The 26,914-nt window shown below is 33.2% G+C and overlaps 2 protein-coding genes across 3 annotated transcripts; one reads left to right on the plus strand and one right to left on the minus strand.

Annotated features, from left to right (window-relative positions):
• The first annotated feature begins 49 nt into the window (after positions 1–49).
• LOC106056505 (uncharacterized) lies at positions 50–11,878 on the plus strand. Its single transcript, XM_056021553.1, has 9 exons — positions 50–202; positions 1,880–2,118; positions 2,811–3,114; positions 4,258–4,412; positions 5,119–5,260; positions 7,461–7,584; positions 7,936–8,004; positions 8,993–9,939; positions 11,042–11,878. The coding sequence occupies exons 1-9, from the start codon at positions 94–96 to the stop codon at positions 11,665–11,667; spliced, it is 2,715 nt and encodes a 904-aa protein (XP_055877528.1). The 5' UTR covers positions 50–93; the 3' UTR covers positions 11,668–11,878.
• Positions 11,879–12,359: 481 nt separating this feature from the next.
• On the minus strand, positions 12,360–22,041 carry LOC106056535 (zinc finger HIT domain-containing protein 2-like). 2 transcript variants are annotated; one of them, XM_056021554.1, is made up of 11 exons: positions 21,938–22,041; positions 19,382–19,531; positions 19,099–19,175; positions 18,560–18,604; positions 17,601–17,725; positions 16,003–16,107; positions 15,783–15,899; positions 15,385–15,477; positions 14,352–14,520; positions 14,103–14,243; positions 12,360–12,943 (listed from the first exon to the last, which is right to left on the minus strand). In XM_056021554.1, exons 1-11 carry the CDS (start codon positions 21,985–21,987, stop codon positions 12,810–12,812), a joined length of 1,206 nt encoding a protein of 401 aa, XP_055877529.1. In that variant the 5' UTR covers positions 21,988–22,041; the 3' UTR covers positions 12,360–12,809. The 2 variants fall into 2 exon arrangements, with proteins under 2 accessions (XP_055877529.1, XP_055877530.1); XM_056021555.1 differs by lacking the exon at positions 21,938–22,041 and adding an exon at positions 21,871–21,889.
• Positions 22,042–26,914: the final 4,873 nt, after the last annotated feature.

Here is a 26,914-nt window from a genome sequence, read left to right on the forward strand (position 1 = left end):
TTTTAATATCAATAGATGTCTTTTTAAACTGATCATTGTGCAAATGAAATGTATATAACTGACTTACATTTTCTAACAGGTTTTAAAGGCAAGATGGGAGCACTGCGTAGAAATTTTAAGATTTTGTTAATGTTCAGTACTAAAAGCTGGTCAGACCACTCAGTTCCTATTGTGATACACAATGTCAAGAAAATACAAATGAGTGAGTTATGATGTTTTTTTGAGATTTACTATTTTTTTATATTTGATTTTTTTACGGGGATGAACCATTGTAAGTAGATCACAGTATTATATCTCATGGTTCTTAAGATGAGATTTAATTAGAATTTGAAGCCACAATTAAATTGTGATTTATCAATCATTTTTTTTCTTTGTTCTCATTCTGTAAATCATGTAAAGCAAAATAAATAATATTGATTTAATTTTGTATGTCACTACAAACAATTGATGAAACTATGGTAACTATGTATTTAAATGAAACATTCATGGTCATAACAGTACAACTTTTACTATACATTATTTATAAAATGATCTATATTATTACATTCTAGAATGCTCACAGACTGTTATTTTTGTGATATATTTACATGATATGCAATCCACTATATTAGTTCAATGAAAATAAAAATCACATGAAAATAACAATTAAATCCAGTCATTCATGTAAATGATAAAGAAAACTATCTTCAATCAATCCCTGCAACATATAACTTTAACAGTCCAATTTGTTGTTTTTCTTTCCTTCTACACAATGCCATGTTTGTCCATCAACATAAATATTTCTCACTAGATAATATTGACTTAATTTTGACAACTCTGCGTAAAATTGGTAAGAGATGCATGATTATAAAATGTTAATCAGGGTAATATAGCAGGTTTACAACAATATTGAACATTTTAACGTTCTAAGACTAAACTTGGTCTTCTTGTGGTTAAGACAGAAACAGAACTGTACATAAAAAACAAAGTTTAAATAAAAGATGCTCACCCTTGAAAATCAGTATCTTTGTATTTTTTATTTTAATTTGAGAGTTGCAATGTTTATTATTCAAGTTGTAACTGTTGTTCAATTCATGCGTACATTAGAAGATTCACAGTTACAAAGTAGATAAACCCAGTGTTGAAATTGACTTGATTGGAGTTTAATATCTTCAAACTCAATCAAATAAATAAATATTACAATTAAGAACAAAACTTCATATCAAACAATAATCACTTGTATAAATCATGTAAGTATTAGGGTAGTTTGAATGACATAATGATCAATATTAAACCAAGCACTGTTAACAATGACCAATAACTACTAACCAACTACTAAAAATCAAAATAACTAATGAACTCTATATCATGTCTCATTTTCTTTTTATATTCTCCTAAAATCAATTTTCCAAAGGATTGGTCCTTTTTTTCTTTTTAATATGTTTTTCCATAATGACCCTCACATTTGTTTATAGAAATATCTCTTCAAAGACTAACCGACATATAATATTTACCCCCAACTTAACCTGGTCTAGCCCGTCAATAACTACTGCAATGTGTAGTTGATCTTGACACTTTGAAACAAGCAAAAAAACATGTATTTTACAATAAGACTTGCACTAATGATTCTTACATTTTTTAAGTGCACTTCATATTTTCCACTTAATTATTCAATCTGACTAATGTTGAATTTTTTTTATATTTCTTTTAGAAATATTGACACACTTTTTAGTTGATACAATATGAAAGATAATTATGATAATCTTTCTAGAGAGAAGTGTATATAAATTTTACTTTTACATTTAAAAGTCATATTTCATTTCTAAAGCAAAAATCGTTTATACTTACTTTTAAATTATCATTAGAGCAAAAATTGCTAAAAGCATTTTCTTTTTTACAGAGGCAAGTGTGCGTCATCCAAATTTCAAGGGCAGATTCTATTCTCATTTGTTTTTCTATGAAACTCACTTTTTCCACCTGACTGCGAGTTTTCAGATCACCAATACCAAAGGATTAATTATGTTTAATGGAGGTTTTGATCCCAAGTCTTTCATCAGTATAGCCTTAGTCGATGCATCTCTACAATTCTGTTTAAGTTGTGGCTCTAATGCAACTTGCAATAAAGGATATGAAGTGAAGGTAGGTATGTTAAAAACTTTTGTTCACAAATATAATACATTTTATGGTCAATATATTAACAAGTTACATATAGTGATGGTTAGTTTTTGTTACAAACTGTCACTATAGAATAATCATTATTTTTCCCAATAAGTATGCAGTTAATGCATTTACGTCTGCTAGATGGTCCAGGTGTTTCTTTCTAATAGATAACTATACAGCTGAGCACATCCTACATGGTACCAATAGATAGAACTAAAACCATTTTGAAATAAGTCTAAGACTTTTCAAGAAATATCCATTAGCCTTAATACATAAATTTAAGAAATTGACTTCATGTCTCAAGTAAGAGACCTATTTTGTATAAGATTTTTTTGTGTTGTTATAGATCTATATAAGTATTGGTTAATTAACTTCCAAAGTCAAAACCCCTCCCTTAATAATAGCAAAAAATGACAGTGAGCCTGGTGTAAATCCCAAATCATTTTGCTGTGAGCCTCAGAGGCTTATAACAACCAACAAGAGACCTTTCCAAAATTTTAATACAGTCAAATCAGGTTGATTGGACCTCACCTGGATGTGATTTTTTGGCCCTAATAATCAGCTGGTCAGATTAACCAGATTCAGTTGTAGGCCTAGTCTGATTAACTGACAGTGCAATTAACTGACAGTGCAATTAACTGGATTCAACTGAAATAATGTATTTTTTTTAGACAGATGATTGGTACATACTGAGAATCGTGGTCAGAGAGAATGAAGGTCAGTTACGGTTAAATGATGGAGATGCTCTACAGCTTATGTGCCCTTCAGGAGAAAAGTACAGACCTAGAAACAACGTGTACATCAGTGGTGCTGGCATGAAAGACTGGAACATTATTGTTGATGTGACAAGTAATAAAACTATGTTCCATGGAATCATAGACACTCTCAAAGTCAATGGATTAATTGTCACTTATAAAATGGCAACACTTATTGATGTCAATGGAATGTTAAACTCTTTAGGTTACAGCCTTTCAGGTAATGTTTTAAAAAATATAGTATTTTTCTTATTAGAATAATGTATCAAGTAATATTACCCACACAATAATACATCTTTCTGAAACTAACAGATTTTCATCTAATGATTATGCTATCACTTGTGTAAACCACTATGGAGGCTGATGGTAAATACTATTTGGATGCATTAGAGAGTTGGGAACATCACTGGAAGAAGTGCATACATCTCATCATCAGTCCAATGACTTTTGTCGTATGGGTGCTGTGACAGTTCACATAACCAAATCCCTCCACATTTCCCAGTCAGCAGCTAAACAAGCAGGATGTTTGTTTGTTTTACATGTTTCAGATGTTCCTTCAGTGTTGAAGATAATCTACATCCTTGTCCTAATCTCCTGCAGGATGATGGGAGATGGCAGCAGGCAGGGTATGAACTCTGGTCCATTGAGACAAGTGAATGACAGTCCAGCTTACATACTGCATGACCAGGCACCCATCCAAAATCCATATTAAGACAGAAACCAGTCCATTCTTTTTCATAGATCTAAAGAAGATTATGTATAGAAATAAAAATTAATTTAAAGAAAAACTACACATTTCATTGTTAGGTTGGAAACTTTAAAAACCACCTATTGTCTGTAAACTATAAAAATGAATAGTACATTTTTATTGTATGCTGTGCAAGAGCTGCACATTTGTTGTTTGAAGTCAGAGAAAAGTGTATTCTTGTTTGTGGACTAAATGACAGAGGATTATATTTGTTTGAAGACTATGCGACAGATGAGTATTTTGGTTAGTGGACTATGACAGAGTTGTATAGTTATTTCTAGACTATGACAGAGTTGTATAGTTATTTCTAGACTATGACAGAGGTTTATACTTGTTTTTAAAATGTCACAGATGTGTATTTTTGTTTGTAGACTATGACAGAGGTGTATACATGTTTGTAGACTGTGACGGAGGTGTATTTTTTTTTGTAGACTACGACAGAGGTGTATACATGTTTGTAGACTGTGACGGAGGTGTATTTTTGTTTGTAGTCTATGACAGAGGTGTATACATGTTTGTAGACTGTGACAGAGGTATATACTTGTTTGTAGACTACATCATAGATGTGTATACTTGTTTGTAGACTATGTCACAGAGGTGTTTACTTGTTTGTAGACTATGTCACAGAGGTGTACAAGAATGAGAAAACAATCACAACACTGTATTGTGGTGTACCAGAAAGAACTGCCAAGTCTCATTATGTCAGGATTGTTTGGTTTGAAAACATGAGACGCATGATTCCTGCTGCAGGAGTTGAGATTATTGATGTGGTAGGTTTGAGCTTTTTTGCATCTAAAATAATAATAAATATCTCTTTTTATTCCCAGCTTTTATTTGAAATTCAAAAGTTATGTGCTAAAGTCTTGTATACAGTTAAAAGTGTTGCCAGGCTGTTATTTGTTTTTTATAGATGCATCATTTACTTCTATCCTGTCCAACTATGTAAAGTGATCATTAAAGTCTTTTGTGAGACCAGATTGGTTTCTGTTGGGGGATTTCTGGTAAATAAATTGATTTTATTTTTTTTATTTTTTTCAAAGTGAATTAAAAGTCCATAGCTAGCTTAATAAAAGAAGTTATACACTGCTAGATCTGAGACTCCAATTTAGTGGGAAAGTAATCAGCATAGAAAATACTCTAGGATGAGTTGTTTTAATTATATGTTTATTCACCCCTGAGTAGAAGGCACATGTACTGCATTGCATGCTGGAATTCTAGCACCATGCTTATAGGATACATCACAAATATTTCTTTTTTGTAAAAATTTAATTGAAATGTGTATAAAACATATTGTATGGAACATGATAGTTAAATTGACTTGGCTCAAGTTTGAGTTCTAATGAAGATAACACGTTTTTTCTTAGATTTTCTTTGTGTTAGACAACTTTATGGCTTAGGGAATGTACATGTATTTGTTATAGTTTTGAACACTACACTACATAAAAATAATTCCAACAGGCTAAATGTTAATTACAGGAGTCAGACAAACAAGTGGTTAGTAAAGTCAACCTATACCCAGAACATGCTGGAGAGGGCATCTATGCTTGTGTGCTCAGTCAAGATGGCATGCTCTCTGTGGTTCATGTCTTTGTGGTGTTTCGATATAAGGCTTATATAGGTAAGCTTTTTGATGTGGTGTTTCAAAATAAGGCTTATATAGGTAAGCTTTTTTATGTAATGTTTGGATATAAGGCTTATATATGTAAGCTTTTTGATGTGGTGTTTCAATATAAATCTTCTCTAGGTGAACTCTTTGATGTGAAAATAGATTTCTTCTACACACATAAACCATTTGTAGCTACAGAGATTGTGTAATATTTATAATAATAAAGCCTTGCATGAAGAAAAAGGAAATGCATCTTAATGTTAATGGGTTTTTGTTTGGTTTTATTTTTTAAGTACAATGTAAATTGGTGGAACATTGTTTTTTAAGACTAGAGTTAATTAAGTGGCCTTTGTAAAATTAAGAGCTAACAGGAAAGTAGTTTAAAGTGAAAAGAGGGAGCATAAAGAAAAATCAAGCACATTGAATAATTAATTTTAGTGAATTTATTTCTTCCAAGATGCCATTGATGCATTTCCTTTGTCTAAAACAGGCAAACGAGTGAAGAGGAGAATTGGGGAAAAAGAAGAGGTGGAAGAATATGAAGATATTGAAGTGATGAATCATAATAACCCTGAAAAAGTTACATCTAATTATAAAGTGGTGAATCCAAAAGGTAGAGTTTTATATGCAAACAAGCTCAACTTGTAAGGGAAAAGAACATCCTAGTTATTAGTCTACTAATAGTAAAAATAATAATTAGTACATAAATGACATTTTTTTAAATGAAACTAGAGACTACCTTGGTATGTGCACATTTTTTTAGTGCATGTTTTATTGTTCTGTTGATATTTGCATAAAACATTGTATTTTTATTAGGACCTAATTCCCTTAGTTTTGTAACCAGAATATGTCATAATAGTTGTATTAGTAAGACAATAAACAATAACAGCATTATAGCTATACATACTAGTTCCTTAAACCAATAGATTCAGGATTTCCTGATAGATTTGTAAAAATAAATGATTCCTAATCAACACAAACAACAGTAAAAACTCAGATGCACCTTAACCCCTGAAACGCGTGTGGTAGTTTAGCCTCTAAACATCAGAATTGTAATTCCATTGTTTATGTACTCATTGTAAAACAGCTCAGCACTTAAAGGGTTAAAGAACAGTCTTGGGCCAACTACTTTTTCTAATGTACATACATAACCTACCTACTTGTATTAGTTGAGAAGAAGATGATTGCATAAAATATTAAACAATAAATCAACACAAGAGTCTGAAATTTTACAAAGAGAATCAGATGAATTCCAGAAATGGTAATCAAATCAGAGCATGTCTTTCCACCCATAAAAAAGCTATTTATTTTAAGTAACAAAAAGAACTATAAGAAATAAAATAAACATAATAAGCCAGATGCACAGACTCAAAAGTCAAAATATCTTTGAAAAAAGTTATCATGAATATGAAATTCCCATATTGACGAGATTATTTAAACATTAAACAAAGCATTAGGGTTTATTACAAGAAATTTTTACAAATTAAAAATTATGTAGATTATAGTTGTCATTATCTTTTTTTTCTTTTAAAGTTATATCTGTAATTTATAAGATAAAGAGTCCCCCCCCCCCTTCCCAAATCATGATAGATTATTTTCATTCAGTATTTTCAAAATAGCTTGATACATAAGTAAAGCAATTCACAGTGCACAGTTATATGACTGTTCCTGCATATTTTCATACAAAATTGTTTATCCTAAATATCAAAACATATGTTAATTTAGCTAGTAATATAGTATTTTACCCAATTTTTTATCAAATATGACAGCACAAAATAAAATTGCTAAAGGCAATTTAACGTCAATTCATGTAAATGTTTAGGCATTTTTTATTGATGTCAATATTATTTTAAAAGTTACTCTGTCCAGTCTGCTGTCCATCTAATTTCAGACTTTTTGATCTATAGGGGTAAATGATGTAAAGCTCATCTGTTTCTATGGCCAGCTGTCAACGAGGATGTCATGTGGCCAGCAGAAGAACCAGCTGCCTTCCATCCCCAACCTTTCTTCCCAAATGTCATTACAGTTGGGGTTCAGGTACCCATTAGAGTTGGGTGGAAGTTCACTGGTATTCAAACTAGAGACCCTTTGGTTCAGAAGCTAAGTGCTTAACCACTCAGCCACCATGCCCAATCGTCCATCTGTTGCATTATTAATATTTCTTTATGACATTTCCTTGATTTGTTGTGATTTGTTCTCATCATGTTAACAGAAGAAAGTGAATCTCATGCAGAGTGGATTGGTTTGATCATCCTTCTGGTACTCATCCTGCTCTGTTTTTTCCCAGCTTTGTGTTACTGCTGTACTAAAGACCACCCCATGTGGATCAAAGTCAGGTATAAGGGTTTAATAATATTGACTAAAATAGCTAACTCTACCTTTTGTGTAAATATTTCTAATTTAATAGTTTTTAGTTGTTGTTTTTTTAACAATGTTATGGTAATTTTTGTATCATATTTTACAATGTTCATATCTAACAATACTATAGTAATATTCTGATTTTCTGGTCTTATTCTGGTTTCATTGTTAACTTTATAGCACAATATGTAATTTATCTATGAGAAATATCAGCTTGATCTAAAATTATTTTACATGTTTTTGTAAAATATTCAGAAGTTTCTTGTTTGTGGGATTATTGATATAGATACTCTAAAAATGAAGTGATAAATTTATTATTTTTTTATCAGAAACTTTTTCAATAGAATCTATTCTTATATAACTGGACAAGAGTATACTGAGGAGACAGAAGTTCTAGCGTAAGTATGTTCCCTTTAAACTTTGACAATTTTTCAAAGGGTTTAGATTATAATGATTGATGCCATCTTGTTTGAAGAAATCTCAATTAGACCTATTAGTTGAGTTTCACATCTCTTAATTTTTCTAAAGCCATGTTGGTATGGAAGTAAGGACATTATGTTAACTGTTGATTATGCTCCATATGTCATAGTATTTTAAATGTAATACTGGTAAGTGAAACTGGTGTATGGTTCCCTACTTGATTAGATTTATTTTTTAAATAGAGTAGTGATATTATCTAAATCATGATAGATTATTTTTATTCAGGTATTTTCAAAGTAGCTTGATATATAAACACTTTACTCTAAGCCCACTTCACCACTAAGCCCCTGAGTTTTTGAGTCAGTTGTTTAATTTTAAGGTACTTTTCATACATATTATCTGTCCTAATTTCTTTAATTTTTTTAAAATACATTATCTGTCTGCCCTAGTTTCTTTAATTTTTTAAAATACATTATCTGTCTGCCCTAGTTTCTTTAATTTAGTATCCAACCCACATATTCTTAATTAAGCTTGATGAATATTTTTAGTTGGTATTAATTTGACCATAGTGTTTCTGAGATTTTTATATAATTTCCTGAGCTCATCAATTAGTTGTTTTTTTCTGCTGGAAATGATTTTTTAAAGTTTCAAGCAGCTTGAGATATTTCAATTAGATTACATTCAGTTTTTTTGTTTACAATTTTTCATTTAATTTTTGCTTTAATTTGATTGTTAGTTAACGATTTTGTTTAATCTAGTTTGGTTTAAACTTAAATTTTATAATTTTTTTTATAACAGTTGTGTGAAAGGTTCTGTAAATATAAAAGTCTCAAGCTTATGTCCTGGTGAAGACACTTGAGAAAATAAATATAGAATCATCCAGTTCTAAATTAATATCTAGGCTACGCTGATAAAATAAAGGTGATTCCTTATAAACTAGCATCTAAATTTGATGTTATATTTCAGAGAGGAGGATTATGATTCTGAGCCAGCTGAGAGTGAAAGTGAAGGTGCTTTTGGTCTTGATGAAGATAGATCCAATGACCAGCTGCCTAGTCCAGACTTGCAGTTGAAGCCAGACAAAATGAAGCCAGCAAAAATGAAGCCAGCAAAGAGAAGCAAGTCAAAGGGCCAAAAACAAAGTCGGCCTCAATCTACTCAACCCAAAGCTCAGTCGGAGACCCAGATGAGTCAGCTGGGGGATGAACAGGAAGCCCTGCCAAAGAAACAGATGAAAAAGGCATTGAAACAACCACCCCCAGAAGATTTGCCACAGACACAAAGCAGTAATGTAATTCAACAATGTCCTCCTGGATACCATCCACAGCCATGTTCTCCGTTCTACCCTATAGCTGGAGGTCAACAGTACTACTACCCATCTTCCAATCAGTTAACAATGAATCAACCGACCACTTTACAAAGACCATCGTATGGACCTCAACCTACCACATTACAAAGACCATCGTATGGACCTCAACCTACCACTTTACAAAGACCATTGTATGGACCTCAACCTACCACTTTACAAAGACCATCATATGGACCTCAACCTAGCACTTTACAAAGACCATCATATGGACCTCAACCTAGCACTTTACAAAGACCATCATATGGACCTCTTCCACTTTGTGGACCATCTGTCAGTAACATTCCACCTTGTAGGCCAACTTACAATGTCCTACCCCTATGTAGACCACCTGCTTTTGTACCTCCAGGACCATCTGTAAGTGCATATGTCCCTCCTCAAGGTCCATCTCAGACTTCTTTTACCCATTATAGACAATCCCCTTATTCATTTTCACCAAAAGGGCCATCACCCTCTGCTTTATCACCTCATGGGGCATCTTCAAGTGCTTTTTCCCCTTATAAACCTCACCACCAATATTCATCAACACAACCATCAATAACAAAACGTGAGTACTATTAACCTCTAAAGTTCACTAGTTTTGATTTTTTAAAAATTGATTTTATATAGTACATCAGCTTTAGAATGCTCTGTGTGTATTGTCCATTCTGTTTTTTTTATGGACATCTGGTGGGAGGGGACATCTGGGAGAAAGTTTCTGTACTGCCTTTAAGTGCTCAACAAACACAGCTCAAGTTCAGATTCAAACTCAAACCCCCTTCAATATGGCCTTTTTGGTGTGGTGAGTGGGGCAACCACCTCAGACTACATGCTTTAGTGAGTCCCCATGAAACTTTTGTCACTGTCAGCCCATTGTACAAATATTCACTAACTCGCCCAGGGCCCTGCTAAGGCCACCTCTGCCCAATAGGTAGCCAAGCAGTGATGCCACTCAAGCATGTATGATGACACATTCTAGAGAGTATTGTGACCAAAGGCATTAGGTCACCCAATGAAGAATTTCATTTAGAATCCTGGTGAAGGTTTGTCCTTTTTTTTTTAGGACATTTCTGTGACTAAACAGTTTTGGTTGCTTTGCTTATTTTTTTAGGATAAGTGCAGGGGTCCTGGGTCACAGAAATCTTGTTGATTAACTGTTTTTTTTTTCATAAAAATATAAGTTATCCCAAAACATGTATATTCTGTTTATACTGTTCATCACATTCCATGAACTTGTCAAAATCCAGGCGTCGTTCCTCAATGGACCGTCTCATCAATGGCGAGTCCTGCGTGGTTAGCTAGCTTGGTAATTACAAGAAAATAGCAGGGTTTCCCAGTGTGCTCAACCAGGTATTCCAGTGCGAGCATCCTGAGTGTCTGACCCATTGGAAATAGCTGTGTTAATTATGGACATAAGCTTGGACCAAACAGTGCCCTATGTTCAACGAGGCTTTTATGCCTAGAGAGAGTTTCAAGAGTTTTAGCTTGACTCTTTTTGACTGTTAAAGTGTTATGTAGTCAAAATTGACACAAATTTCCTACCTCCTTCTGTGAAAGAAATTTTCTGTTATGCTTAAAGAAATAATAATGATAATAAAAATAAATTAAGGTTGATTCTCTACAAATGGAAATTTACTATTTTAAAATAATTTATTTTATTCTTTTGACAGTTCATATTTCATCACCATCTATGTCACAAAGCAAATTAGCTCCATCCAGAACCGGCATCCATCAATCAGAAAGTAGGGGCAGAATGTTTATATGTCGAGAAAATAATGATGATTATCAGCTACAGAGAAGAACCCAAAGTCAGAAAGTGGGTAGGAAATTTGCATGTAGAGAAAGTCATTTAGACTTGGAAAACCCAAACTGGCAAAATGATCTATCCTCATACTGCAAACAGCAATGCGATTTTGTTGACCAAATCTCTGTCCAGATACCACCGCATCGCTCATTCCAAGCACAGTCTACCTACCCTGAAACTTCCTGCTACCAACCTCATTTCCCTTGCAGACCTTCCTACAATCCTTATGCATTGTACAAACCTTGCAATATGAATGCATCAATACCTCCAATAGATCTTGTCTGCAATGCTTACAAGGCTACGCCATTTCAAACTCGGCGGAGAGAAAGTTTGTCTAAAGACGTCAATAAAAACAGCAGAAATTGGAGTAATGGAATTGTAGAGGACCAACTCAATTTCTCTGACAACAACTCTCTTAACTTTCACAGGTCATCGGTCCTAGCCAGCAGCACCATTTATTTGCAATGTGATACTGGTAATTTGCTATGGTAATTTGTTCTGTAATAGCTATTCTGCATTAAATTTTTAAAAGATGCTGGTTTTAACTTGTTTGGAAGATAATGTTGAATAATCTGACAGTATTTCTCATCCATCTTGTACAAAAATTACATATGTTCTATAATATTCCTTCATTTATATCCATGTTTTCCCATTTTTATTTTTCTTAAACCTTTGTTTTAATTTTATATTTAGCTTGATTGTATAATAAAGGTTTGATTGAAGCTAAAAAAATAACATTGTCTATTTGCTGTGTCCAAATAATAATGCTAATATAAATGTATAAATGTGGCTAAGAGAGATTAAAAACTGTTGAAAAGTTTGATCAAGTCAGAAGAGAAAAAAAAGATTATTATTTCTTGGCCTCTTACTCAAGCTTATACTTGGATCATCATGTGTGATTTGGTGCATTGGGCAGCAAGCTCTCTGCTTAAAGATCAGTCACTAGCAAAATCTGCTCTGCAGCCTCTTCCCAGCCAGTGTCCACTGCTGACTTCCAGTCAGATTTGGTCTAACTCATATGGAATTGGTTGCCTTTGCCGCGCTTTAGATTTTCTCTAAGTTCAATGAAAACAATTTATGTAGCAGGTTTTAGAGAGTGGAGTCACTAGCCCTATGCCATACCTTTCTCAACATGGCTTGGGACCAACCAGTGGAGTTCAACTCATTATAAATAATAACAAAAATTGTTAAAAGAACAGCCAAATTTTTATTTTCCAGTTCAAATTTTTTCTTTTAAATGCACAGACTATCTTAAATATGGTGCAGTAATCTTTACCACATTGCTATAAAATAAAAATTAATATATAATGAAGAGAAAAATTTTTTTATGAGATACCCAGTACACTCAATGTATTCATTAAATTCAATTCAAAAATTCAATACAAAATAGAAATTCAGTTTCCACTGTATTATAATAGTCATAATGTTATTCATTTGTTTTATCTTCAGAGTTTATTTACTAATATAAAAACATTGTTAATCATTATCTTAAGACTTATGCTGACATGAACATATATACAAGTTTATCTGCTAATTTGTTTTTAAGAACTCTTTTTCTTGCAGAGTAATTCAAAGATACTGTCTTTTTATGGCTATGCTTTTGAAAAAAAACATAGATACACAAATGTGTGACACTATGTCAGCTCTATAATTTTTTGTTTATTTGACGACTCCTGTTGAGGGGCTGAAAGTGCTTTAATTGAATCCAAACTGGATTCCACTGCTGACTTGATTTCACAAACTGCTTCATGTTCAGACTGCCTTGTTTCTGTGGACAAAAGATTTTTTAAATGTTGGACCAAACTATACTTAGTCTTACACTTTTTGTTTTCTCTGACATTCTTATATGAATTAGAGCTTTAGATTGTTTTAAGTACACTGTAACTTAATAGTTAGTACAACTGTAGGCGTATAATATTCTTAATGTAGAAGTATAATATTCTTAATGTAGAACTTGAAATCAAATTGAACAGACTTCTTTTTAAACAAAACTGAACAGAACATTTCAAAATAAATACACACAGCATTCAACTTCAATGTAGATGCATGTAGAAAACAAATGAAATAATGATTATTATTATTATTATAGCTTTTATATAGCGCTACTTTCATGCTTATAGCATGCTCAGAGCGCTTTTGGTCCAATCTCATTTGTGGACCGGTGGGGGAGAGGGGGTATCTAGGAGTTGGTTTTCCGTGCTGCCTTTGGGCGCTCAGTAAACACAACTCTGCCCGAGTCGGGTGTCGAACCTCGAGCCCCCTTCTAGGTAGCCAAGCCAAGCCAAGTTCAAGCGCACTTGGCCTCTCGACCACGCTTCCACGATAATTGAAACTCACTATAAATAAATGTCTTTCTGCCACATGTCACTTGTTCTCCCCTTCAGCTTGTAAACCCTAATTTATTAACTTGAACTACAATACACCACCTGGTGGTTTCATCAAGATCTATTTAGTCTACACATTAAGTCATTTAACCACCTTTACATCTTGAAGTGCACCCTTAAGGTAACAGTTTATTCAAATATCTAAGCAGCACAAAGTTTATTTCATGGGTGTGTAGAGACACAGAATATCTTTCCTGCCTTCATTTTGCCAACAAAATTAAACAAACAAAGATCCAACATAATCATGGTGTCTGCGTGTATTATACACTCTCCCAACAGGGACAGCATGTTATTCAATTTCACATTTGACAAAGTGATCTCTTGAACTCATGCATAATGAATTTCCCACTTGACAAAGTGCTCTTGAACTCACGCTTAATGAACCATTTCAACATTCTATCTATATAATACCAAAGACATAAAACTTTTCAGTTGTATAAGCTTCAAATAGATAACAAAATTTATAATTTCATTTGACAGTAGCAGTAAATTATCCACCAATAAAGAAATGTCTAATAGGACGTTCATATTAGTAGTGCTTACCTATTTCAAACTGCAATAGTGGTAAAACTGAATGCATGCCCATACCATAGCGCTGGAGCCAGCCCATTATGAAAAGGATTTTTTTCTCTGCTTTGAAAATTTGAGACTTTAATGATGCCAACTCTTCACAATGTTTCTGTTCTAAGAATAAAAGTGAAATATTTTTAAAATTTTTACTGAGGATAACATGAAAATTTGTCATCATTAAAAAAAAAAAAGGAATAAAATTTCAAAAAACAAAAAGGTCACCTTTCTTTATAATATGATGTGCCATTCTAAGCAACTGTGTCAAGTCTGATAATGCTGCTGTCATAAAGGTTAAACATTTGGTACTCCCTGGGCCAGAAATTAAAACCAGAAGATCTTCCAACAGAGTCATAAGGAATTTAAAGGAACTACTTTGAGAAGACTTTTCCCTCTGAAAATGTAAAAACAAATATTTAGTATTTTTATTTTAGAAATGTTCATTTCTAATTTCACTTCGTTCACCTATGACTACGCTTTTGTTTATACAAAACAATGGCAGAGAAGCTTGGTTCACATGACCATTGGAGATTAACAGATTTCTAGAACTAGTCCTCTTCCATTTACAAAAAGATTTGTTTTCATATTCAATTCTAATAGAAATAGTTCATTTGGCACCAAAATACTTAACATTATTAGGCTGGAGATAACATTTGTACAATCATAGATTCTTGATCTTTTTAAAGATACTTTGTATATAACTTGGACTATACAAAGCTCACAATAGTGCTAATGAAAGAAAAGGGACCACTTCCTATGACCAAGTAATCTGAGTAAGGGATATAACTAGCAGATAATGATGCAATACTGCTAAGAGTTATTTACCCTAGTATAATGTAGGCTGTCTGGTTGTGCTTCACTACAGTTTGACGCAGGTAATTCACACTTTTCTCAACAGCCTTTTCCTTAATTCAAAACACTTTATGTTGAAAAAAAATTGATACTCTTAGGGGACTAGCCAAGTCCCTCAAGAACATGGATGGTACCCCACTGATGAGGTTTTGATTTAATCAAGTAATATCACATATTAAAATTATTAACGCTGTTTTCTGCATAGGATCAGAAAATGTCTTCAAGAAAATTCAGGTACAAAGACAATCCCTTTAAAACAAAAGCTTAATAGATTACTGGCCATGAGCACCACATTTGTTATAAATGCAATTTGAAAGGTTTAGATTTTGAAAAAAAAAAAAAAAAATTTAAATAATAATATATTTATTATCATTGAGGAAATGTGTGCCATATACAAAACACTTACTTTGTAAAAACTTTCTACAGATTTTTGAATAGCCTCCCCAATACTGGAACAACTATACTGCTCATTTAGTACCACACTTATGCTTAGCAGTTCCTGCAGAAATAAAATGTGTTTACAAAATATACATCTAAGTAAACTTGTAATTTTCAAATCAAATGCTAAAGCTTGATCCTATTGAAACAAAAATGGATTTACTACATAAATGGCACTAAATTGTGTGGAGCCTTCAGAGTAATTCATATTTGATAGTATTTCACTATTATCACTAAAAAAGACATTTAATGATTTAAATATTTGCTAAAATTCATTTTTACAATCAAACCATAAAATATTTTGTTAACAATAGATTTGAACATATACACAGATAAGTGACTTTATTGTCTTATTGATTTAACTACCTGACAGCTGTCAACTGGACATTCTAAATGTGTACCATTGTGAATACGGCAAACGTAAGCATAAGAGAACAATATATTGATTAAATCAAATCGAAGATTAGCTGAAGGACGCTTGCTCTGAAAAAAAAAAAAATTAAACAATTCATTTAAAAATATTTTTCTAGACATTTTTAACTTGCATTGTGCTGATTTAGTTAAATAACAAAAAAAAACAACCTACTTTTAAAAGAATGTTAATATCTGGAACATCTGTTAAAGATTCTGGTATTTTTTCTTCCACTTTCACATCATCTTCTAATTTATCAGTCACTAGCTTATTGTTTTTCTACAGACAAATATGTAGGAGAAAAAAAAAGGTTAATTATGTTAACACATTATGGTGACATAAATTGATTGTAATTAGCCCATTTATGTAGAAGGTTGCAATATTTGACTTTTTTTTGCAAGACATTCTCATATGTTAGGTAGAAATATACAAGAAGCAAGAATTTGAAGATAAAAAAAACTGTATTACATTCCATTGTTGAGGCATTACAAAATTGGAACACCAGGCTAATCCAGTGCTACAACAAATAAAAGTATTACTTGCTACTCAGTGTGATTTGCAGCAGAGTATTTCACAAGTAAGGCAACAACACCTTTTTTCATATCCAGATAATGTGTTCTTATGGCACTGAGCACACAATGTTTGATTTTCCTGTTTGACTATCAAATGATTCAGGTCATCATAACGTGAATTAATGCTATGCTGTTGAGAAGGCCTTCGTTTTCAGCCAGGGTCAAGAGATGACCGTGGCTCTTCAAAGCATAACATGCAATACATTGCCGAAACTATAATGTGTTTTATGGAGTCATCATGCATTTTGTAAAGCCGATTCATATCAATAGAGGAATTGAACATCATTGTTTCTAGGGATTGATGCCCCATATTTATCAATGTTTGATCAGCTCTGTCTACACTTTCCTTGAAATGGTTGTGTTATGTTTGGCTGCTGTAATGGGATTTTTGTTTTCAGTTTTTGCAAATAATGATTGAGAGGACACAGGTGATGAAACATTTTCAACACTGTTGTTATATGATCTGCAAACATTATTGCCATTACCATCAATTAGATAATTGACTGTACCACTATTTTCTTGAGCATTACATCTGGCACTTTGAAATAGGGATCCTTCTCATTGCACCTGTTGCGTTAGGTCCTATTGAACAGGAGGTATCCAAATTCAAATGCAATACTAGTGAAAAAGGTTAAAAATAAACACTAAATGGTACTGTCCAGGGTGTGCTTGCACTAGTGTCTCACTAAACTGCAGGATAAGATGTGCCCTGACACTATTCCTCATAATTATTGTCTTGGCGTTGGCCCAGATATGGCTGAAACTTGCCAGGAAAAAAGATGTGGCACCACATCGATAAATTGAAGCTGAAAGGAATAATTTTACCACAAATGAACTGTTTGCACCTATGATGAATAAAATAAGGAACCAGATTGATTGATCAAGGCTGAAATATTTTTCATTTGATTTAAATTTGATGCATCTATCATTCATTTCTTTTATGGGAGGTGTCACAGCTTGGAAAACATATTGGCATTGTCAGCAACATGCAAGTTTGAAAATATGGTCTCAAAGCAATCATGTGCATCTGTTTTTGTCCCAGAGCATTTTCAGAGAGATTCTACAGGCGTATTAGTACAAGTACAAGTATAAAAAAATGTACTAATATTTCTAAATATCATAGTAAAAAGAGGTAAAAATGAAAATGTTTATGGAAATTAAAATACATTTTAAAAATAAATGATCAATTTTTTTTCTTACTTTTGATCGCCACCAAGGAGTCCACAGTTCAATAAGAGTAGCTATTCGACCATCTAGATACATTTTAGCAAACTCTTCTCTTTCTTTCTTTGTCAGGCGTTTCCATACTGTACTAATATCTTTATCTATCAAATGGAAAAAAAATAACTGATTCAACAACAATGAAAAAAACAATCAAAAAGGTTTCTAAAAATGTATAATAGATAACTAGAAAAACAACACTATAACATAGGGAGAAAATTGTAACACACAAAGTAATCTGCAGCCTCTGAGGGTCAGCTAGACTCAAGCATTCACTGTTGCAGACAATCTAAGTTCTATATAACTATGAATAGCAATAACTACCTTTTCATTCTCTTTTTTAAATGGTTTTATAATTATATATATGCAAACAGTGTCAACACTATATATTTTAAAAAAGAAACATTTTCTTAAGACCATTGATAACTGTTACACCTAAGAACATGTATATAAATAGTTCAATTAGAATTACCATGTGCAACAAAAGCTGCCTTCATGATCATAATCTTCATTTATTTAAATTAGATAAACAAAAGATAAAATATTAAAGGAATATAAATAGCTTTTGCACCTATTTTAAACAAGATTAACATGATAATGACAATACATTTTTCAGTATTGTATTTAGCTTTTGTTTACAAAATACCAAGTAGAACTATTTTACCTTGCTTTAAAATAGTTAATGTTGAGCATACAATTTGCATACTTAATTTTACAAAAAGGGTTCCATTTTTCAAGATCAAAAGTAGCTGTCATACCCCTATCAAGCATTATATGTATAAAGGGGATAGTAAAATCATTTTTTTTAGTCCTTATAGCTTTTGAGATCAAAGCCCAACTGATGGACAGTGCATAAGCAATAGTAACTTTCCCATGTGGGGACACTAAGAAAGCATCATAAAATAGCTTTATTAACTTAACAATCTAGGTCTTCTTACCTAAGTCTAAGCCATTGAGCCTAACTGCAAGGTCATCATCAGAGTCTATCAAGAAAAAAAACAACATTATTTAATAACATTTCCTATATAATTTGAGAAAAAAATACTTTGGTATACCTTTACTAAAAACTTTTGATTTGTTTGATTTAATAAGGTTTCCATTCATGGGGAAATATGAAGCATTTTATTTATTTCCTAGATGTTGAACTATTCATTGAATGAATTAATGCCTCAATCAATATATCCAAGGTCTATTTAATGACTATCTGCACCAGAGCTATGAACAAAGATTTTGTTTATTATATAATATGTATGCTTCTTTAACTCAACCACCTAAGGAGTTAATGGTCATTTAAAATTTGACAATTTAGATTAAGCACATAAAAAAAAAACAATTTGTTGATAAACTACTTACACATAAAAAAAAAAACTTCTATCATCAAATGAATTAACATAAATGAACACAGCTGCATTCATAACAATGAATATCTACCAATATATAGAATGATAAGAAAGACTTCAAAGAACATGCAGTATACCATCATCTGTTTCTTCATTGGCTTTTTCCTCCAGATCTTTGCTCAACATTTCCAAGACTTTCTTTCTATCATCTGGGCTAATGAAATTGTAAAAACATATTTTTTTACTTAAATCTCACAAATTTGTTTTAGTTAACTAATATTTTACTTAATAGTTAACAAAATATGATGTATATGAAATTAAAGTATTTAAAAAAAACAATGGAAAGAAATAAAACACACAAAAACAATGACATAAACAGGGAAAGTTCAATAACAAAGTCAACCATCTGATCATACATACTTGTTTGTCATGTCCTTCAGCTCACTGACCACCCAGTCTTTATAAAATGCTTCGGAGCAACCAACATGTTTTTCACTCTGGTAACATGGGACTGAACAATAACTCAAATTACATCTAGGGCATGTGTATTTGGCTTCCACCAGCAGACATCTGAGGAGACATTTGTTTTAACTTGTATTTTCATACCATTGTTTAGCCACTTGTTTAAATAGCGAACTAACTTTACAATATGTTTTAGTTGCAATAAAAATTATTGAAAAGAAGCAATGATTCTAGTTCTAGATCTAGTGTTAGTAGAGAAATTATGTCAAAATGTTTCAAATAGAAGATGAGTATTACATCTAGATCTAGCCATTTAAACTTTATCTTGTCCTAGTCTAGATTGTAGATCTGAATATATATTTAAAAAAACACCACTTTTACAGTGGAGTCCATAATTTTGCACTCATCCCTAATCTTTGGAATCAAAGACTGCCATTATATATATATATATATATATATATATATATATATATATACAATTTAAATGCATATATTTGATTTCCTCATTCATGTGAATTTTAAAGGTCAAATTGGGCATGTGAGTTTTTTTTTTCTTTTTTAAGTCCTTTTTTTCCGACAGATATTTGGTTGCATTATATTATATATAAATTTATATTTATAAATATATATATATATATTATATATATTTATTTATTTATTTATTTATATACATGTATATGAATTTGCAGAATTCTCCTAATTGACCTGTAATCAGCATGGAAGTCAATGGAGATGATTTGAGATTAGCTGGAATCATCTCAAACTATTATATAAGCTTTCTAAAAGTGTTGACTTTTTTTTTTTTAATTTTCTTTTTTATGCAGACCTAAAAAAAATTTAAATTTTTCTTTAAAAAAAATCATTTTCTTTCAAGACATATTAAGATCCCTTTTAGTGGCCAGTTTTATGTAAAATCATCATTGTTTATTAAGCTGGCTGAAAGCACAGGCAGATAACTCTCACACTAGTATGCATTTTTTACTTGCTTTATCATACTTTATGGCTTCCATAAGACAACATTTATGTTAGACGACTTTTTTTTTTTTAAATAATATTTTTATATTTTTAGGCCTTTTAACAATTTTTATCATTGGAAAGCCTAGAGATCAATTGACAATTGCTATACTATTCTGTTAGCAAAAAATGGTTTTCTTTGATTTTAGAAAATATTGACACATGCCTAGATTCTAGATCTAGATCTATTATAAAATAAAGATTAAAAAAAAAAGATTGACAATAATATAACTACTATAAGTCTTAATGACTGAAATGAGTTGGCTGTCAAATTTAATTTTAATGCTGTGTTACTAGTAAGTTTATAACTTGTAATCTTGTATATATATTATATACAGTCTAGATCTAGAACTCTAAGAGTAGAATCAAGAAAGAAAGATTAATATTACAATATCATAGCCCAAACCTACTGCAAGATGGCAAAGTACAAGTAATGAAGTATGGGACTAGATCTCTAGATCAATGATAATGATAATCCATGTAAACAATGTATGTATGTATGTATTATAATGTCAATAATGTATACTATCAGTAACTATGTGACTATGTGGTAGCACAGTTCAGACCTGGGCCTGGAACCATCAGTCAGTCATGATGATGATCATGACCCGACAACATTTCAAACCATTTAGACACTAGAAGTGACTAGATCTAGACTAGAGTGAGAAGTGAAAGTGATTCAGTCAGTCAGTATTAGTGAGCTGAGAGTCAGAGCGCAGAGTCAAAGACTCAAACTCAATCTAAGTATTATGAGTGTATGATGACTGTGAGTGTGACTTGTGTCAAGTTGTGTGTGAGTCTTGTCAATTTGTACAAGTGCTTCTTCTTCCCTAGAGCATGGAATCATGGAAAATTGGAATGGGTTGCCTGAGCTAGCCAGGAAAACCAGAGACTTGGCAGAATTTAAGTCATTGGTTAATATGCATGACTGAATCATCAGTGAATGCATGATGCGTAGGACGTAATGAGTAATGATCATATGTTCTTTTTTGAAGTAACGTCTGTATTATATTATATAAAATATAATATAAGAAGATGTCACTGTGTTGTGAGACTGTGACTTGACACTTTTACATCACAGGGCTCACACTACTGTCACTAGACTAGACACTACTCACAGTCACACCGTCACTGTGACTAGTTAGTTACACTACAGTCAAAAGTGTGACCTAGATTATACTATAAATATATAATATATTATTATTATATAGATCTACTATACTATTATTACTAGACCTAGTATAGTCAGTATATACATAGTAATAAATCTAATAATAGACATAATAGTTACAATAGTAAATAGTAGTATTTTTTTTTAGTAGACGTAAGTAGAAGATAACTAGATGACTAGATTGTCCTAGATCTAATCTAATTGTGGTTGTTCATACAAGCAGCCTCACTCTTTTTTCTAGATTTAAAATGTGGAAAATGACATTGATTATTAGTCTTAATTAATATATTTAGTTGGAAGATATCTAGCTAGATCTATAATGTATATACATTTTACATGTAGATCTTTCAGCATTTCTAGAAACTCTTAAGTCTTCCATGTTGTTGACGTCTTTTATTAACTTTTTAAAAGAAGACTTCTTGTCATTTCGGTCTTTAGATCACAGACCTATAGAAAAAAGGAACATATTTCTGTGTCTGTCCATGTCTATAGATCTATATTATACCTATATATATATATATATATATATCACCCCCCCCCCCTCCTAAAAAAAAATATTTCACACATTGATCTGTCTTTCTACTATTTATTAAAGTCACGTTCACCTTCAACGTTAGTCTGTTGAACCGTTGGGACATCACACATGATTTGTCGACCGTCTTTCTCCATTCATGTGTTTTGCTTCAAGTAGGCCTAGAATCTTATTCATTGACAAGTCCATCCATTTTTTTTTTTATGTTGTCTTCCCATCGCTTTCTCTGTCTGCATTTTCTTCTTTTCCTGGTACTGTTCCCTGAAGGAAGATCTTGCTAGCCAAGAGGACCTTGTATAATTTAAAGGCCATTAGTTTGCGTTTTTTAAAGTAATTATCAAGTCATCGTGGGGCCAAGTCGCCAATGCGATCCTGTTCCGAATCTCTTCATTTGTGATGGGGTCTTTGTAGTAGGTGATACCTAGGATCCTTCTGTAGAATAACCATTCCTTTGCTATGATCCTCTTCTCTAGTTAGCGTCCAAGATTCGCAAGCATTCAAAAATGTGGCCATGACCAAGGAGCGCATCAGTCTGATTTTAGTGTTGAGAGCTATATTATGTCTTTGTATATTTACAACGGGTTTTGAGCTTTGCAAGTGCTGCTGGACTGATCTATTCTGGACAGTAGTTCAGGTTTGCCTCCTTCGTCTGAAACGATAACTCCAAGGTATGTGTATTTTTGTTTTTTTCCGGCACTGATCTTTCTCCTTATGCTACGAAAGTCTTGTCTATGCGTATCATCAGCTTGATCTTAAATTCTTCGAAGTCCGTTCCTGCCAGATCATCTATGTCAGGGATCATCAACCTGAGGGTCGGGACCCCTTTGGAAGTCAAATGATGATTTGCAGAAGTCTTCTAAAGCCATCGAAAATATGGATTTTGTTTCTATTCTGACGTGTAAAAGTTGACATTCTTCAAAGTTTTTCCATTTTGTTGTTGTTGTTGTTGTTCAAGAATAGATGTTGCAGACAACTGAATCAAACTGATTTCAAACATTTTTAATGTCGCAGCATAGATATTTTTAACAGTTTAATTTAATGTAAATTAATGCATATCATGGGCGTAGCCAGGGGGGGGGGTTCTTGGGGTTCAAACCCCCCCCGAAATGAAATCCCCCCCCCCGCGCGGGGGGGGGGGAGGGATTAAGTGACTGATTTTTGCTTTCATTTGTTTATTTTAGGTGAGATTTTAATACTAAATCATCACTTACCACAGCACAGCCGAGGCAGTTTTTAGTTAAAAACCCTCTACCAGGGGGTTTTGAGTTTAAATCCCCCTACCAGGGGGTTTTGAGATTTTAAAAACCCCTATCAGGGGGTTTTGAGATACAAATCCCTCTACCAGGGGGCTTTGAGTTTAAAACCCTTACAGGGGGTTTTGAATTTTAAACCCCCTACCAGAGGTTTTTGCAGTTAAATCCCCCTCTTCTATAAAACAAAACAAAAAAAATGCAAACAACAATCCCCTAATTCCAACAGCACAGTTGAGGAAGATTTTGATTTTAAAACCCCATCCAAAATTTACGATAACCCCATCTTCAATATAAAAAAAAGCAAATTATACACTCAAAATTCTATGAGCGTAGCCAAAGGGGTTTTGAGTTTAACCCCCCTCCCCCTTCCAGTTGGGGTTTGAAGCTAAAAAGTACCTCTTCAATATAAAACAAAGCAAATTACACACTATAAAATCTATGAGCGTAGCCAAAGGGGTTTTGAGTTTAAATCCCCCTCCTCCAGATGGCTTTTTCTTTAAAGTTTAAAACCCCTCCAGATGGTTTTGAGTTTAAAATTCCCCTACAGAGCGTTTAGAGTTGAAAACCTCTCTCTTCAATATTATTTTAAAGCAAACTACAGTCACCAAATTCTATGATCGTAGCTAAATGGGGTTTTGAATTAAAAACAAAACAAAACAAAAAACCCAGAGATTTTTTAGTCTAAAACCCCTCAACAGATGATTTGACGAAAAAACTTTCCTTTTCGATATAAAATCTAAAGCGAAATACAGGCATGTAATTCCAAGAGCGTAGTCAAGAAAGGTTACAAATTTCTACCAGTGGCTTGGGCTCCATTAATTAAGTGTGAATAGTCTTCTGCCGAAATTGAAAATCATTAAATGTGTCTCAACAAAGATGGCTAAGACAGATTTTAGGAGTCAGTCATAGAGATCGGGTCTAAATCAAAGAAATCATATGCCGAACTGGGAGTCGAATCCTTAGTAAGGTTGTGACAGAGCGTCGCATGAGGTTTTGCGGGACATGTTTTCCGACAAAATGAATTACGCAAAATAAGAGTTGCGGAAACAGCTTGCCGGAAAATGCGCAGAACGGCGCGAGAGGGTCTAAGTCAGTAAGAATAGCACATTAGGTTTTTGAAATAAAACTTTTTAATAGCAAGATAATGCACTGTAGATACCTCAGAATATGCATTTTGTTGGCTTTCAATACCAGAAATAGTGCTCGGCGGCGGGGCTTCGCCCCGCGCTTGGCGAGCGCTGCGAACTCCCCCAGACCCCCTTGCTAGCAAGGGCGGGGAGTCTACAATAAACAATAAAAGTCTTCCGAAAGGGTCAGAATGTAATAAAGATTAATTATGTACACACACACACATATATTTATATATATTTTTTTTTCGCGGGGGGGGGGGGGAGGAGGTCGGGGTCGGGGGGGGGGGGGGAATCCCCCCCCCCAAACCCTCCCCGAAAAAAAATCCTGGCTACGCCCATGATGCATATCACAATGTTACGCCATAGCGGAAGGACATATTAATTAATATATTATCTCTAGGATGACGTAGCGACGAAATGGAAAAGCAATCTCTTTAATAGTAATAATACGTCTTCGTTAAATAGTCCAGGTTATTGAAGGCTATTTTCATTATGGTACAGCCCTTGAAAATGGACCTTGCACACAAAAACAAAGAAGATATGTCGATTAATTTACTTTATAGTTTTGCTTCAATAGTTTAAGCAGGAATTGAAAAACCCCAGTGAGTCATTTTTAACGAAGTACTAAGAGCTGAATTTATGAATAAAAAAATAACTGTATCGTCATTACGATACTCAACAACCCAAGCTTTGTCGACAGGACACCCATAATTTTAAAGGTAAGGTTAGGTATATAAATGATTATGATGGTGATTTTAAAGACGAGTTTCTCTTTTACAAATCTCTTGAGAGGATTACAGCAGCACGTGATGTATAAGAGTCAACAAGAGAGTGTGTTGTTGTTGTTGTTGTTGTTGTTCTTTTAGAACATTGTTGAAAAATATTATAGTGGTAACGTGTCTTCACATGTGGTACGTGCTCCAAGTTTGCAACTATTTTGGTCTGGATTTCAATGTTTGGTTCAGAAGGAGTCAGATCGAGATTCATCGAGCAATATAAGAAACTTAGACACAGTTACAAGAATTACAAGAAGCAATTAAAAAAAAATTAAAGGCAAGGATCAAATGCAACATGCCGTGAGTTATCGGAAAAAAATCAATCCTTCAAAATGAAACTTGAAATATAGATCTAATTACATATTGTTTCGTGATTAAGCATAAAACTTTGACAATGCAAATCAGATATTTACAATGTCCAGCGCTTGGCTTCCGAACCGAAAACTAGACGTTGCAGCTAGAGTATAGTTGGCATGAAAATTTGGCCAAATATAACAAAAGATGGAGGATCAATAAAATTAAAAGAAATAAAAACCCGTCAACCTTGGCATCCGCTGCTATGAGCAAACTGTGAAAAATCTGGAAGAGTAAAATCAGCTTCCTAGTCAAATTTAAACTGTATTCTTCGCTAGTAGTCGCAGCACTCCTATATCAGCCTTTATGGTTGTGAAAGTTGGACACTGAATGCTAAGGATGAAAGATCGAAGAATTCAAGCCTTTGATAATTAATGTTACATAAAAATGCTGGGTATCGGATACGAGGAAAAGAAGACAAATGATTTTGTACTTTTACAAGTCAATACTCTGGCTGACTTGGTGATGCACATAGACAAGACTTCCGCAGCATTTGGTATGCAAATAAATGCTGAAAAAAAAAATTATGACCAATAGCCAAAAGTGTCAGTAGTTTCAAATACCTCGGAGCTATTGACTCAGATGAGGGAACGAAACCTGAACTACTGAATTGCACAGTCCACAGCATCCCTTTCTAAACTTATATGGAAAGACAAACGCATAGCCCTCGGCACCAAAATCAGACTGATGAGCTCCCTGGTCATGGCCACATTTTGATATGCTTGTGAGTCTTGGACGCTGACTGCAGAGCTAGAGAGGAGGATCCTAGCAATGGAATTGAGATGCTACAGAAGGATCCCAAGTATCACATTTAAAGACCGCATCACAAACCAAGAGATTTGAGACAGGGTTACTGCAGAGATTGGACTTATAATGGCCTGCTAACTATTGTAAAAAAAAAAGGCAATCTAAAAATCTATGGCCTATTACAGAGAAAGCGATGAGAAAACAACATAAAAGGATGGACGGGCCTGCCATTGAAAGAGGTTCTAACTAAGGCAAAAGACAGAGAGGAATAGAGAAAGACGGTCGACAAATCTTACGTTATGCCCAAACGGTCCAACAGACTAAGCAAGGGTGGGCAAATTAGGGACGCGGGCCACATGCGGACCGTTGAAGTGTTTTATGCGGACACCTATAGAAATCAGATGTGCCCACAAATTATACACACATAATGCAAATATATTAAAAGTAAATAATTTTTAATATCTATATAAATATTGAAACTTCTGATTCTTATGACTTATAACGGATGGCTGCC

This window comes from Biomphalaria glabrata, chromosome 2 (genome assembly GCF_947242115.1).
Source record: "Biomphalaria glabrata chromosome 2, xgBioGlab47.1, whole genome shotgun sequence".
NCBI classification, from domain to species: domain Eukaryota; kingdom Metazoa; phylum Mollusca; class Gastropoda; family Planorbidae; genus Biomphalaria; species Biomphalaria glabrata.

Coding starts and splice junctions, on each gene's coding strand:
- LOC106056505 (XM_056021553.1), top strand. CDS start 94: ATGGGAGCACTGCGTAGAAATTTTAAGATTTTGTTAATGTTCAGTACT. Junction 3,115..4,257: donor TTTAGGTTACAGCCTTTCAG/GTAATGTTTTAA, acceptor ACTTGTTTGTAG/ACTATGTCACAGAGGTGTAC. Junction 7,585..7,935: donor CCCATGTGGATCAAAGTCAG/GTATAAGGGTTT, acceptor TTTTTTTATCAG/AAACTTTTTCAATAGAATCT.
- LOC106056535 (XM_056021554.1), bottom strand. CDS start 21,987: ATGGAAGACTTAAGAGTTTCTAGAAATGCTGAAAGATCTACATGTAAA. Junction 16,108..17,600: donor CTCCTTGGTGGCGATCAAAA/GTAAGAAAAAAA, acceptor ATTTGTCTGTAG/AAAAACAATAAGCTAGTGAC. Junction 14,521..15,384: donor CTGTAGAAAGTTTTTACAAA/GTAAGTGTTTTG, acceptor TTACATTTTCAG/AGGGAAAAGTCTTCTCAAAG.